Consider the following 14,805-nt stretch of genomic DNA (forward strand, 5'->3'; position numbering starts at 1 on the left):
CTCCTATTGGCCAGGCTATTCTGGCTGAAGCTGATGGAAGCTGTAATCCAAAAAATCTGGAAGACATCAGGTTGAAGAAGGCTTGTCTAAATTGGCATATGATCCTGGCCTGCTCAGTAAAAATCAGCCAGAGTCCCCCAAACTCTGATTAGATTAGATGAGTCATGACTGCACCAAAAGATAAAGGTGAAGAATACTTGTGAATCTAAAGCTTGAGCACCTAATGTTAAGCCATAGTTTAGAGTCACGTCTGAACCAGGCTAGTCTCCTCATGGTTTTGTAACATAAGAAGGAGCTGAATTTTGGTGAAGCTGTGAGGAGAATTTTGGAAGTTTTTACTTTTGTTTTAGATTAACCACACCTTGTGGTTCATTTTAACTATAGTTTGTAGAAAGCTGCTTCAACCCTGGTTTGAGAATCTGGATTGTTTAGGGATGAAAAAACACACCAGGGGAGGGAATGGGAGGCGAAACCAAGGCTTATTCTCATAATGCTAAACCATAGTTCAGTGTTATGCCTGAAAACAGGCATTGTGTGTCCATAACGCTCCTAGCAGCTGCCAGAAACATGTGGCAGGTACTTGAGTTGGCGCCACACAACTCAAAGCTAAGAACTGAAACACATATTATGGTTGCCACAAGGAAGCTGCCTAAAATGATCTCAGAGCCAATTATCCCAGCCGGAAAAAAGAAAGAAAGAAAGAAAGAAAGAAAGAAAGAAAGAAAGAAAGAAAGAAAAGGTTTCCTCCCACCCAGTACAGTGGTACCTCAGGTTACATACACTTCAGGTTACATACGCTTCAGGTTACAGACTCCGCTAACCCAGAAATATTACCTCAGGTTAAGAACTTTGCTTCAGGATGAGAACAGAAATTGTGCTCTGGCAGCGTGGCAGGAGCAGGAGGCCCCATTAGCTAAAGTGGTCTTCAGGTTAAGAACAGTTTCAGGTTAAGAACGGATGTCCGGAATGAATTAAGTACTTAACCCGAGGTACCACTGTATTTTAAATTTAGGCCCAGCAAAGAAAATGGAGCTCTGCTATGACAAGTGAAAACACATTATAAGATTTCTTCCTTACATGACTCAAATTAACCTTTTGAACGAATGAATGCTCCTTGCAGAATTCGTACATTTATTGCAACTCCAATCTGTCGTCTGGGACAGCTTTCTTACCATAAATTGTCAGTGTTCAGTCCTATGTCTCTCTCTTAAAAAACAACGACTAATACAGAACATAGTAGGCTAGAGCATAGTAGGCTCCCATTATCACTGAACTATGGTATTTCCATAAGTAAAACTTGCACCAAAAACCAGCTTTGTACAGTTGTAGTGGATGCATAAGGTTTGATCAAATGCATTTTTAATGGTGTGGGTGAGATCTGGGCGGGGGGTGGGGTGGTCTGTAATGACTCACTGCTCTGGTTATTGTATGCTAAAATACTGCTTTATCGTTCTTATATCATATTCCATTGAAGTGTCTAATTTATATTTATTTACCTGCTGAAGTGCCAGAGAGTGTTACAAAGTAATTTGACCAAAGCTCTTCCAGATGATGCCCTAAAGAGTTATTCTGTGCTGTGTTTGTCATCCCAATCTCGTGGTTCCTCAGATGTTTGGCCAAAATGACCTCCTCTTTAGTTGATGCCAAGAACGTACAGAAATCAGGCAGCAGGAAGCACTTGAATGGAGCACAAATCACCATCCGTGGTGATTAATAACAACTACTGGGATCACTGACACAGTTTATCTGAACTTTACTGTTTCAGGAGTAATTTCTGGCTTCACCTTCAGATATGTCCTACATGCAAATCCTTCATTAGCATTGCCACTAGGCCTTGATACTCATAGTCCCCCAGGCTTAAGGCAGCAACTTTTGGCACAAGCAAGGACTCAGATATGCTCACTGATATATATTTTCTTTTGCCTTCAATAGTGCCCCCCTCCCATGTCATATCTTTGAGTTTCAAACTGAGCATCAAAAACAGCTTGTGGGGAGATGTTGCAGAGAGGAGGAGGGAATGTTTGCTGTTTGAGAATAATTAATCCAAACATGCCAAGTTGTGCAGTTCTCTGGATTATATCCATAGTTTCTAAGGAACATTTTGGCTGAAATGCTGCATAAACAAGTCTTGAATCCCAGTAACATTAACCTAACTGTTATGCTTTAGATGGAACACCAAACTGTGGTTTTGTGATATGCATACAACAAACCTTGGTATCATACCTACTCCATATTCACCTTGAGTGCTGCTGTTTCTTAATTTATTTTTGGATTCGAGGCATGGTTTGCATTACATTTGAACCCAACAAGCTATGCCTTCCTCAAACCATAGTTTGTCTGTACTCTAGAACCACAAACTGTGGTTGGTGATCCTGGCTTGCAAGCAGTCTTAAGTTTTGACCAAACCATAGTTTGTCCAATTCAGATGAAAAAGCAAGCTATGCTTTGCTGAGAATCCAGAAATAAGAAAATTGCTGTTAATGAGGAGGAAGCATGCAAACCCCCAGGCTCAAACCTGCTCATGCAAAAAAAAAAAAGAAGAAAAAAAAGAAAAAAGAAAAACTATGGTTTGGCATTATGTCTGAACCAAGTCTACATTCAGGGTTGCCGTTGTACCAATCAAGATTGTTCTACAGTTGTTCAGAAACTACAGTTGGTCATTCCAGCAAATTGAGGTATAAAATATCGCCAACAAGCAATTTTTCCTTCACTTAAAAGCATTCTGTAATTCAGAAGGAATAATTAATTCTGACTGGTGATGTTTCAGTTATCTCTCCCCCACCCCCACCATGTGAAGTGAACTTAGTATCTCATAGTTAAGTCGCTTTCCATTTTAGTAATAGCTCTTTCCCTTACCTCATACAGTTATATGAAATAAACACTTTTTTTAGAGGCTTACACATTTGATATACTTCCTTCTAATTCAAGTAACAGAAGTCTAGGTGATTTAAACCATGATCTTAGTAACGTGAATCTTGCAATGGTACTAGACAAGAGAAGCTTTTGGCAATACATTATAGTCTATACAGTATTTCCTGGATCATCTTTCCTATGTTCTGTTGAGCACATTTAACTGCCTTGAGGGTCTTACGTCTTTGTACATGTGTACTTGTCTTTTCAAGTAACATCTGTCAAAGGTTTCATATATGGCCCCCAAAGAGACCTGTCTGTTTTCAGTTTTGCAAAGTGCTAAAGAAGAGCCTTATGTACCAAATAATCTCCATGACCCTTAACACATGTTTATACGGGAATGGCTTGTTGCCGAACCAGGCCCAGGGTTAGTTTTTGTGCCTGAACCAAACTTCCATCCGTTTATCACATCCATGTACGTGGAGGTGATAACTCAGAGTCTGGTCTTCAGGCACATACTGCAGTTCTACTGCTAAAGCTAACTGGGTTTAGCCCCCCCCCCCCCCAAATTCCTGGATGAGATTACCTAGGGGATCACAAGCTACTCTGAGCTTTTAGGAGTAAGTGTAAGGTTGTCCTGGATCCTGTATTGGAAATACCTTTTGAGTTATAACTCCTTACAAATATTGCTTTGCCAACACACAGTATTTTGCCCTGTCCCACAAAATGCATGATGCACAAAAACCTGATTATTGCATAAAAGAATGAACATGTTTTGGTGACGCATTTGAATTTGAGCTCCTTCAGCTCTGCAGCATTTCATCTAATAAGGGATATTATCTGGAGATAGCTTAGCCATATGTTAGTTTTGGACGCATATTTTTTAAAAAAATTGTCATGTAAACATAACTGGTAAGTATATGTGCCATATAATTTGTTACATTGTGAAAGCTTGGTGGTATGCGATGTACAATTATTTCAGTTAATTCATATTTGTATTAACTGATTGTGGTTTTTTTGGAACTAACAATATATGTTTCCATCATTCAGCTAAAGAAGCTGCTGCGTTTGGGCCTCTCCCAGCACAAAGGAAACTTCCAGTACAAAGAGCAGAGCTGGAAGGTGGGCAGATTTTAAAAGGATTGCTTTTGTTTTCATCTAGTGGTGGTGTCTTTTCATGGGATCCTTCACTGGGTGAACTTTAGGACATTAAAAATGATAATAAACAGCCTTTTTTGACAGACAGAATCCAACACTGCAATCCTAACTCTGTCTACTCAGAAGTAAGTACTATTGAATTCAGTTGGGCTCACTCTCAGGTAAGTGGCTTCAGAATTGCAGCCTTAGATTAGTTAAGTACTTGTAAGATCTTCTATGGGTCTCTTTATAAAACCTCATATTTTTACAGGCCTGCATTCAAGCCTGTCCCTCCATCAGTCAAACTCATAGTATCTGTTACCTCCCATAAATCTTCCTGTGCTTCTATCTGGACATCCTTCTACCTGTGTGTGTGGTTCCAATTTCTCATGTGTACCATATCCCATTTAACTTAATTGATTCTGACTGTGCTGGTTTCAGCCTGACTGCAGTTTATCAAGAAATACAGTGGTACCTCGGGTTACATACGCTTCAGGTTACATACGCTTCAGGTTACAGACTCCGCTAACCCAGAAATAGTGCTTCAGGTTAAGAACTTTGCTTCAGGATGAGAACAGAAATCGTGCTCCGGCGGCACAGCAGCAGCGGGAGGCCCCATTAGCTAAAGTGGTGCTTCAGGTTAAGAACAGTTTCAGGTTAAGTACGGACCTCCGGAACAAATTAAGTACTTAACCCGAGGTACCACTGTATTACTGAAATGTGAGATGAGGTACACTGATACACCAAGATGCTTATCCAGAGCTTATCTAGGCAGCATCACCTTCTACTGGGTTCCACTTCACCTGGAAATAGGGCAAAAAGATACAACAAGAGATTGGTACAACTAGCACTCTTTGCTGATCCTAGTTTTCAGTTCAGAGTAGCAGCGATGAGCATAGACAACTGTTGTGTTCGCAAAGTAAAGCAAGGATTGGACCCTGATTAAAAATCAAGACACGAGGCTTTGACCAGCAAGGCTTTCGGAGAAAAGTGCGTAAACCACACCCCTCACCAGGCCATTTTATAGGCAAAATAATTTTTTACACAGTGCTCGTAAGAACCAATCATATTTTCTCTGAGCATTTCATCAAACCCCACGTGGGGAAAAAGTTACACTACAACATTAATTAGCATGCATATATTTTGGGGTAAATAACTTGAGAACTACAAAGGGGTGCATCTGGCAACCCCAGAGGTGAGAAATAAACATGATAAGAAGGATGGCCAGAAAGACCAGATCACTACCACCTTCATGTGAGATCTGTTTCCTGGCTCCAAGATTAACATCTTAAGATTATATATAAGAAAACTACATCAAAGTAACTTGCCTACTATCTTTATGGCACAGGATGCCTGCCTGGCGAAGCAACTGCTGTGTACACTGTGTACGTGACGTGAGGAGAGAGAAATGGGCAGTAGGGTCAAAAGAGCCAGAGATGCAGAGGTGTAGATTGATCAAAAATCATATCAAAATAGTTTAAACCCAGTCAACACAATGCTTTCATTGCTGACACAGATGGCTTACTCTATATTTGTTATAATTCCTCATAGCAATCCCACCTGATCACTACATCTCTGGATATTTGCACTCCTACAGACAACTGCATCATGTCTGCGTTATTTGCAAATATTGGAACACACACTGCTAGCAACGTGTGAACTAGTCAGACAGTTCTATGTCTGAAAGCAATATATTCAGTGCAATATATTATCCTGGCTAAGTGGGAATAGTTTGTCCATGAACAGCTCCAATGCAGCTGAGTGAATAAATATATATAGCTTATCGAAGGACTGAAAGGGAAGAGAGTTTTGCCTTGATTTACAGCATTTTTAAAATGCTTCATCCACTATGTGTAATACAACACCTTGTATTTCCTTTCTCTGAATACCTCATCTCTATTTCTGGACCTCACCTAAGTGGACTGCAGCTTTGGGCAAGGGTCTTGTTCCTGGCAGCAAGATATAAATGATGACTTTGACTGGAATCCTGCAGATCATGATAATGGTAATGCTACTAGATATGCAATGCCTCCCCCATCCCTTGGCCTCGCTTGGCTTCCTCTGTGTGTCCCTTCCTAGTTAAGAGGTGGAGTTTGATCACTAGAGAAAACCCAGGAAATGTGCTTGATCATTGATCAGTTCAGAAAATAGACCATGGTATATTGGACCAAGATCAAGAGTTTTCCTTGCATGCTCAAATGCAGCTTTTTCCCCAGGGGTTTGTTGCTCATTATGACCAAACCAGGAAACTGTGGTTTAATCTCTGGCTATAAACCATGGTTTGATCCTGGTTAGATATCTTATAGACAGACATTAAACAACAGTTTCCAGATGTAATGAGAAATTGGTTTATAACAAACCTCAGAGGGTTTGTATTACAGATAGGGAGAGGGAAGGAGAGAGTACATGAACATATTTGTTATCAGTGCAACAAATCATGAATTTCTAGACTCAGAAAGTCACTTGTGATTCAGACCAAAGTATATCTTTGGTTCCATCTTCTGCCTGATCATTTTTATCTGGAGATGTCAGGATTTGAACCTGAGACCTTCTGCATGCAAAGCATAAGCAATATCACTGAACTATAGTCCTCCCCCTGTGGTAAATAACCAAAATATTTAAGATGAAACAAAAGTAACTTTCCGTTTCTCACTTTCTAAACCCCAAATCTCTCTCTCTAGGTGATGGATATTACATGATGGTGCCGGGGTTCGTGGGTCACAAGAAGGATGTTGGTCGTTTGAAACTTCTTCTCACTGATCTTGAGCCAAAAAGCACATATTGTCTGATTTTTAGTTACCGACTTGCAGGAGAAAGAGTAGGGGAACTACATGTGATCCTAGGCAGCAGCAGCGGCAGCAGCAGTCCTTCCTGGTCACAGAGTGTGGGAGATGATGAACAGTGGAGGACTGGACAAATGGAAGTCCACACAGGGGCTGAAACAGTGATGAATGTAAGTTAAAGATTAAAAACCACCTGCAATGACCAGTGTAACTAGTTGCAGTTTGCTCTAACTGCTGGCAAGTTGTAATTATGGCTATATGGTACCTCTGGTTAAGAACGTAAGAAGTGCCTTGGATCAGACCAAAGCCCAGTATACCTGAAGGAGCCTCTCCAGCCCCATCATTCAGCCTGGACACTGAGGTCCAGCACCGAGGGTCTTCTGGTGGTTCCCTCACTGCAAGAAGTGAAGTTAGAGGGAACCAGGCAGAGAGCCTTTTCAGTGGCACCCTCCCTGTGGAAGGTCCTCCCATCAGATGTCAAGGAGATAAAGAACTACACTTTTGGAAAGACATCTGAAGGCAGCCCTGTATTGGGAAGTTTTTAATGTTTGACATTTGATCACGTTTTTATATTTTGCGAGGGAAACCCAACTAGATTGGGTGGGGTATAAATAATGAAACTTCCGCTATTTACCCCAAGCAACTAGTACTCAGTGGCATATTGTTATTGTTGTTGTTGTTAGTCAGCATCTTTTTCTCACAATGGCAAACCAGGTGCCTGTGGGAAGCTCATAAGCACCACATGATTGAAACACCACTCTTCCCCACATAGTCTCCCCAGCAACTGGCATTCAGAGACAGGCCACCTCTGATCATAGCTGTCAACTTTTCCCTTTTCTTACGATGAATCCTATTTGGAATAAGGGAATTTCCCTTTAAAAAAGGGAAACGTTGACAGCTATGCCTCTGATGCTGGAGGGTAGTACGCAGCCATCATGGCTAAGTAGTCACTGATAGCATTGTTCTCTATGATTTGTCTAAGACCCATCCATGTTGGCGGTGTAATGAATTCCACTGTTTTAACTATGCAGTGTGTCAAGCGGTACTTCCTTTAGCCTGCCCTGAAATATTCCAACATTCAGCTTCACTGGATGAAGCTGGGTTCTAGTATTAAAGGACACAGAAAGGTCCAGAGATAATATGCCACTGAGTACTAGTTGCTTGGGGGAAATAGCTGAAGAGTCCTGTTGCTCTTCAAGACCTCCTTGTGGGTTTGTTGGAGACATCTAGTTTGCTGCTGTGGGAAGAACAATGCTGGACTAAAGGGATCTGTTGGTCTGATCCAGCAAAAGGTGGTTCCTACGTTCTTATCCTATGGACCTGATTGTAGCATGATGGTCTCAAGGCTTCAGGGATAAATGTCTTACTGCAAATTCAGTGTGTGTGTGTGTGTGTGTGTGTGTGTGTGTGTGTGTATCTCAGATTCTAAGGCATTTGGGGACTGGAGTATTAGCATCAGAGGCCATTGGAAGGTGAGGAGGCTGGAAACATTTGCTGGGCCTGTTACCTTATTTCTCTTGCCCATATCTCCACTAACGACTGGGCCAATTAAATACATCTGGACAAAGGAGAAAGAGTGTGGCATGCTGTGCAATGATGGAATAGCAAAATGGCAGAATTGGGCTTTGTGAAATGGTATGGGAATGTTTTGGTTTTAGTTTTTAGTTTTAGCTTTTAAAATAGGGTGAGGCATTAAAGTGACAAATACATTCCACTAATGTTTAGCTCAACAAAAGGGGTTTCGGTATAAAGAAATATAAACCAAAAACATACTAAGCAAAAAATTCCTTGACAATGCCATTAAGAAGTTAAGGTTGAATCAATGATCATGCATAAGAACAGAAGACAAATTTGCATTGCAGCATACTAAAGGACATGAGCAGAATTTGAATACGGTATTTATTTGTATTGGCTTTGTAAAACTGAATTTTATATCTTTAGATCTTATTTTGAAAATCTTCTTAATCCACAGAGAAGCATAAGATGTCTCATTATTTCAATGCATTTTTGATATTGTGGTAATAATAATAATAATAATAATAATAATAATAATGATGATGTGCATGTAGCACAGTTCAGTTTTCTAACTTTTGAGCATCTAGTACCTCTTGATAATTTGCACTTCTGTTAATAATGTTTCCCCCACTCATTTTTTTAGATCGCTTTTGAGGCAGAACGTGGGAAAGGTAAAACTGGAGAAATTGGAGTGGACAATGTTACACTGTTTTCTGGTCTGTGTCCTGAAGACCATTTGACATTGGATATCTGAGCTTACAATTTTAAATACTATTATATTATTTGTTGTACTGGTCCAGAATTTTGTATCGTTGTGAGCTAGATAAAGTGCAAATCTGGAAACCAAACTTCAATGCAGACAGATAAACCGACAGGTAAAAAAAATGTCTCCAGTTAGATACTACATTTGTATATAAAATATACTAAACTTTGGTTTATGTGTAGCTCTACTGTATTATATCATTTGTGGTCAGGGTCTTATATAATGTGAAACTATTTTGCCTGGATTTCCTGCAAAAAAAGTGTTTTACATATAATTTCTTTGAAAGAAAATGCCTATTGTCGTATATTCCCCAAGTTCTCCTGCAGGAATGTGAAACAGGATCTTCAAAAGGATATGCAATTTCTTGTAACACTTAGGACTCCTACAGTTTACCCTGGTGTATGCCTGGTGGTTGCTGCAGTAAATAAGTAAAGCATTAAAGAGAGATACATGTCTCCAAAGACACATGGATGTGTTGGCCAGACAGTTACCTGATAAGTATCTGAAGAAGTGTGCATGCACACGAAAGCTCATACCAAGAACTAACTTAGTTGGTCTTTAAGGTGCTACTGGAAGGATTTTTTTTTGTTTTGACTATGGCAGACCAACACGGCTACCTATCTGTAACTGATAAGTATCTGCCCACCATGCTTTAAATGTTCACTGACGCAAACACCAATAATATTTGTCTGGACTCTGGAATCATTTTACTGCCTAAATATTGCAACTGTTTGAATTTATTTTTTTCCTAAAATGAAAAGTCAGCTTCTCTACTTCCCTTGTAAATCCAACTACAGCTATTTTAAAAGATGCTTTTTAAAACAAAATGCCAGTGGATTTGGCGGGGCAAGTGTTTTTATAAATAAATGAAACTATACCATACTGATTTGGGTGAAACTTTTCTTTATGGGAAAACTCAGCCAGATGGGTGGGGTATAAATAATTTATTATTTTTGTTATTAGGTAAAAGTGATGTCACAAGCACAGAAGGCCACAAATCATTCCTAAAGTAATCCAAGCAATGGTTGTTGGGTTGCTGGCCAACCCAGTCAGATGGGTGAGGTACAAATAATAAAATTAGTGTTTATTATTATGTTGTAACTGACAGTGCTGGGCACCCATGGAGCACAGTGGCAAGTTAAAGCACATTTCGTAGCCAACAATGTTGGGTCACAAAAACAGATAATTCTCAATTCCTGCTTTTGCATGAACACCTGGGAGAAGAGTTCTGATGTGCAAAACCTTTCTTATTTCTTTCATTATGGAAGACAGTGCTGTGCACATATTCTTGTGACTCCCCCAAACATGAAAGTGAAGTGGTTGGGCCATGCTTGCTAGGGCTTTGTAAGCGGATCAGTGTGATTTTGCAGCTTCATGGGGGGGGGGGAAATATGAGGGTCACAATAATACAGGGGAATAAATATGCTTGAAGCCATTGAAATCAACCTTTCACTGGTATCTGAGAAACAATGTGTTGGTTCTCTCTGCCTTGTATAATTCATCATTAAGTTGATCATAGTTATCCATGATTGCTGAGGAGAAAATATATAATTAATGTCAAACTCTACAAATTACACCGATTTACCCCCACTGTATTTTCCTCTAAACTGAAGACATATAAATGGTTTTGCGTGGGTTTTTTAAAAAACTGCTAGCATTGCCTAGGAATTATTAATTTTCATATGTATGGATGGTTAACAAAATAAGCGAAAAGGAATACTGTTGAAAGATGTGTATGAGTTACAGATATTGCTCTTGGAACTTATCCAGTTATATTTTATAAATAACTAGATTCGTTTTGAAAGTGTAATAGCACATCTGGAGACAGATTTGAGCTGAAAAAGGGAAACATTTCCTAAAGATGTCTAAGCGATACAAAGTGATAATTACAAACTTGAAAAATTCAGTCAGTTCATGAGAAAACATTTACTTTATGTGTGTCTTTGCAAACTATGTATGCTGATCAGCTTTTAATTAGAATTCGACTGATATTGTGCAAAGGAGTATAAATGTACAAGCTTTTCTGGAACAGCAAAAGCAGCTATTTTCCTTTTGTTAATACAAGAACATAAGATATGTCCCTCTGAATCAGACTAAATGCCCATCTAGACCAGCATTCTGTTCTCACAAGATGCCTTGAAAAGTCCAGAAGCAGGACATGAGCACAACAGCACACTTATGTGCATGATGCTCAGCAACTGGTATGCAGAGACATCCTGATACTGGAGGTAATTCATAGCAATAATTCCTAGTTAACCATTGATAGCTTATCCTCCATGAATTTGTCTAATCCCCTTTTAAATCCAATCAAATTGGTGGAAACAATGGAAGGAAATCTTGATTTGTCTGTTGCATAAAGTAAAGGTAAAGGGACCCCTCACCATTAGGTCCAGTCGCAGACAACTCTGGGGTTGCGGCGCTCATCTCGCTTTATTGGCCGAGGGAGCTGGCGTACAGCTTCCGGGTCATGTGGCCAGCATGACTAAGCCGCTCTTGTGAACTAGAGCAGTGCATGGAAACGCCATTTACCTTCCCACCGGAGCGGTACCTATTTATCTACTTGCACTTTGATGTGCTTTCGAACTGCTAGGTTGGCAGGAGCAGGGACCGAGCAACGGGAGCTCACCCCGTCGCGGGGATTCGAACCACCTACCTTCTGATCAGCAAGTCCTAGGCTCTGTGGTTTAACCCACAGTGCCACCCGTGCCACCCTGTCTATTGCATACCATCATGCAACTTGTATAGTGCTTGTATCTATAGTTGCCAGCTGCCCCTACTCCAGGACACATGGGCTTCTCCTGTTGTTCCAGTGACTTCTCCAGGGTGCCTGGCAGCTGGCCCACTGTCCACCTGTGTCATCACCTTTTCTGGGCGATGGGCACATGATATCCTGCTGCTCCAACTGAGGTCTCTCCAGCTGGCCTTTTCAACGCTGGAAAACTGCTCGGTGAACTGGTGACAGAGATCAGAAAAGAGATCAGAAGGATGGAGAGAGATGGCTTGTGGGAGGAATATGTGGAATCAAAATGTAGTTTGTCAACCTGTGCGGGGTGGGAGAGGAGAAGGCTGGCAAGTGGCGAGATGTGCAGATACAGGGAGGTAGAAAGAAGAGACTATGGAACCAGCAGGAGAAAGCCAAACAGTAAGAGGCTGGAAGGGGATAACCATTTGAAACTCCCCACTCATCCTTTTAAGTTGTGGATCAGAAGAGTCACATGCCCCTTTTTTGTTCCTTAGTTACTCTTATTTCCCAGATGGGGTCCTTTATTTTTATTTCTCTGTCTCAGCTGGTACCCACCAATGTAACAGGCAACTATGGTCAAGTCGCCAGTGGTAACTCACATGAGGCTCCACACTGTTGCACCCTCACTATAATATGCAAAAATGTTTCTGCGTTTGGATTGATGTACATGGGCACTTGCTGAACTATGGTTAAAAACGGCATGTTCTCCATAATATTGCAAGCAAATGGGTTTAGATTCACAAGAGAGCCTAAGATGATGGCAATAAATTTTTGGACTCACTTAGTGATTTATTTTCTTCTCCACTGTGACACAAACAGATTCAGCTAGTGTCTGCTTGATTTGGGAAATGGGTAATTCTGCCAAGAAACTATTCCCTCCCTGTGTCTTCTTCCAGGGAAGGATAAAATGACACAAATACTGGTCAACTGAGAGCTGAGCCAACATGCTCCAGTCATATGAAGCCCCTGAGGCAGCATCCTCAATGGGTGCTTCCTGCCATGCCCCCACCTCTGCCAAAGAAGCAGTGCCATTATAGGTGCTGATTTCCTGCAAGACCTTTCGAGATCTCTTCAAAGTCTTGCAAGATGTCAAGGAGAGCAGAAGATCTCACGATATTTGGGTGAGCTTGCAGGCTCTTTCAGGAAATTGGCACCAATGCCAGCACTGCAGTGATAGTACAGGTGCAGTGCCACTGGCAGCTGGCACTGTGGTGGCGAGTGTCCTACTGGTGGTGTGGCAAGAGCAGGGTGGCACTTCCTGTTTTGCGTCAAGTGGCAAAATGGAATATACCACCACTGAACTCAGGATTCCAGAATTTACAGTTCTCAGTTCTGAGGGAAGGCAGGCAAGGACCAACAGCCCAGGTGGGGCTTGCTAGCTCAGGGAGGAGGTGTGTGATGACTTCGCTGGAGTAGGCTAGGCATGAAGTGGCATGAAGTAGCAGCCTTATGCAGAAGAAATCCCTGAGGCAACACCCTCATGGGCACCTCCTGCCACACCCCCACCTCTGCTAGAGAAGCGGTGCCAGTATACATGTGCACATGCAAACAAATACCCATGTACACTTGGAAGTAAGCACAATTGAGTTAAATGGAGTTTACACCCGGGGTGTAGTAGGGATGTGGGTGGCACTGTGGTTTAAACCACTGAGCCTCTTGGGCTTGCCGATCAGAAGGTCGGCGGTTCGAATCCCTGCGACTGGGTGAGCTCCTGTTGCTCTGTCCTAGCTTCTGCCAACTTAGCAGTTCGAAAGCACGTCAAAGTGCAAGTAGATAAATAGGTACCGCTCCGGCGGGAAGGTAAAGGGTGTTTCCGTGCACTGCTCTGGTTTTGCCAGAAGCAGCTTAGTCATGCTGGCCACATGACCCAGAAAAACTATCTGCGGACAAACGCCGGCTCCCTTGGCCTGTAAAGCGAGATGAGCGCCGCAACCCCAGAGTCATCTGTGAGAGGACTTAACTGTCCTTTACCTTTACCTTTAAGATGGTATAGTATTGCATCCTAGCTGTATGTCCAACTAAGCCGCCCAGAGTGGCTAGGGAAGCCCAGCCAGATGGGCGGGATAAAAATAATAAAATTATCATCATCATCCCCATTCCATTCTGGTACATTTGAAGCCACTTTGCTTGGTGCATAAGTGAAAAGAATGTTTTGATATTGTAATATACAATACAGCAATGCATGTAGATGTACAACCCGTGGGAATCCTCTGCTTCCCCTGCAAATTACCAGTGCCTTTAGCAAAAACATCTAAAAGTTTTACTGATTTTAGTGCAGCTTCCAGCTGTTCTAAATTTTGGACTATACAACACCAGCAGAGGGCAGTAGATATTCAGACTTCGATCCTGCAGATGAAGGCATAAAATAGTTTTGTCTCTCGCGTGAATTTGCACTAGATCACTGCTATTGTAGTAAAAAAAGTTATTTCAGTGTGGGTCTCTTTGCCTTTGGGGAACTTGGTTGGTATCCCCAATGAAGAAAGTAAGAAGTCTTTATTGCGATTGCTCAGAAAGTGAAACTTCCTTTAGCTTCTTTTCTTAATGCAGCTTCAACTTTGCAGAAGTTTGCACTAAAAAAGTGAAGTTTGTACAATTTCCTAAACTGCAATGAAGAGGCCAATTGGTTGGAAAAGTAGTTGTATTTTACATAAGCCCTTCTGGCTTGCACTCTTTCTAAACACCTGAGGAATGAAATTATCACCCCTCTTTTATTGTCCATTCCTGGTCGCCCAGCCACTGCCATAGAGTCCTTTCTCTTGTGGCAGATCAAGATGACAGCAAAGGTTGCAAGGTTTTTAGCTGGGGCAATCAGAATAAGATCCACTATTTGACTACCGATTCAAAACCCTAACATGTATTTTATATAATTGACTTTTTATTTCTGTTCTTTGTATATCGTGTTATTGTTTTATTGCTATGGCCGATGGCTGACGCAAATAAAGATTAATTCATCCATCCATCCATTCATTACATAAGCCTCTTTGCGGTGGAGAGGAGAAGTACGGTCTGAGTCT

The 14,805-nt window shown here is 41.3% G+C and overlaps 1 protein-coding gene across 4 annotated transcripts in view; it reads left to right on the top strand.

Moving 5' to 3' along the window:
- Positions 1–9,930, top strand: part of EGFL6 (EGF like domain multiple 6) — a 50,054-nt gene extending 40,124 nt beyond the window's left edge. For 3 of the 4 annotated variants that reach the window (XM_083734341.1, XM_083734342.1, XM_083734339.1), the window contains 5 exons: positions 3,901–3,972; positions 5,906–5,992; positions 6,669–6,940; positions 8,929–9,546; positions 9,684–9,930. In XM_083734341.1, the coding sequence (XP_083590467.1) occupies positions 3,901–3,972; positions 5,906–5,992; positions 6,669–6,940; positions 8,929–9,039 (542 nt within the window). In that variant the 3' untranslated portion in view covers positions 9,040–9,546; positions 9,684–9,930. Of the gene's footprint in view, positions 1–3,900; positions 3,973–5,905; positions 5,993–6,668; positions 6,941–8,928; positions 9,548–9,683 lie in introns of those variants that run through there. The other variant, XM_083734340.1, reaches the window with a different exon arrangement.
- Positions 9,931–14,805: the final 4,875 nt, after the last annotated feature.

The sequence above is a fragment of the Podarcis gaigeae genome (assembly GCF_964106915.1).
Source record: "Podarcis gaigeae genome assembly, chromosome: 4".
NCBI classification, from domain to species: domain Eukaryota; kingdom Metazoa; phylum Chordata; class Lepidosauria; order Squamata; family Lacertidae; genus Podarcis; species Podarcis gaigeae.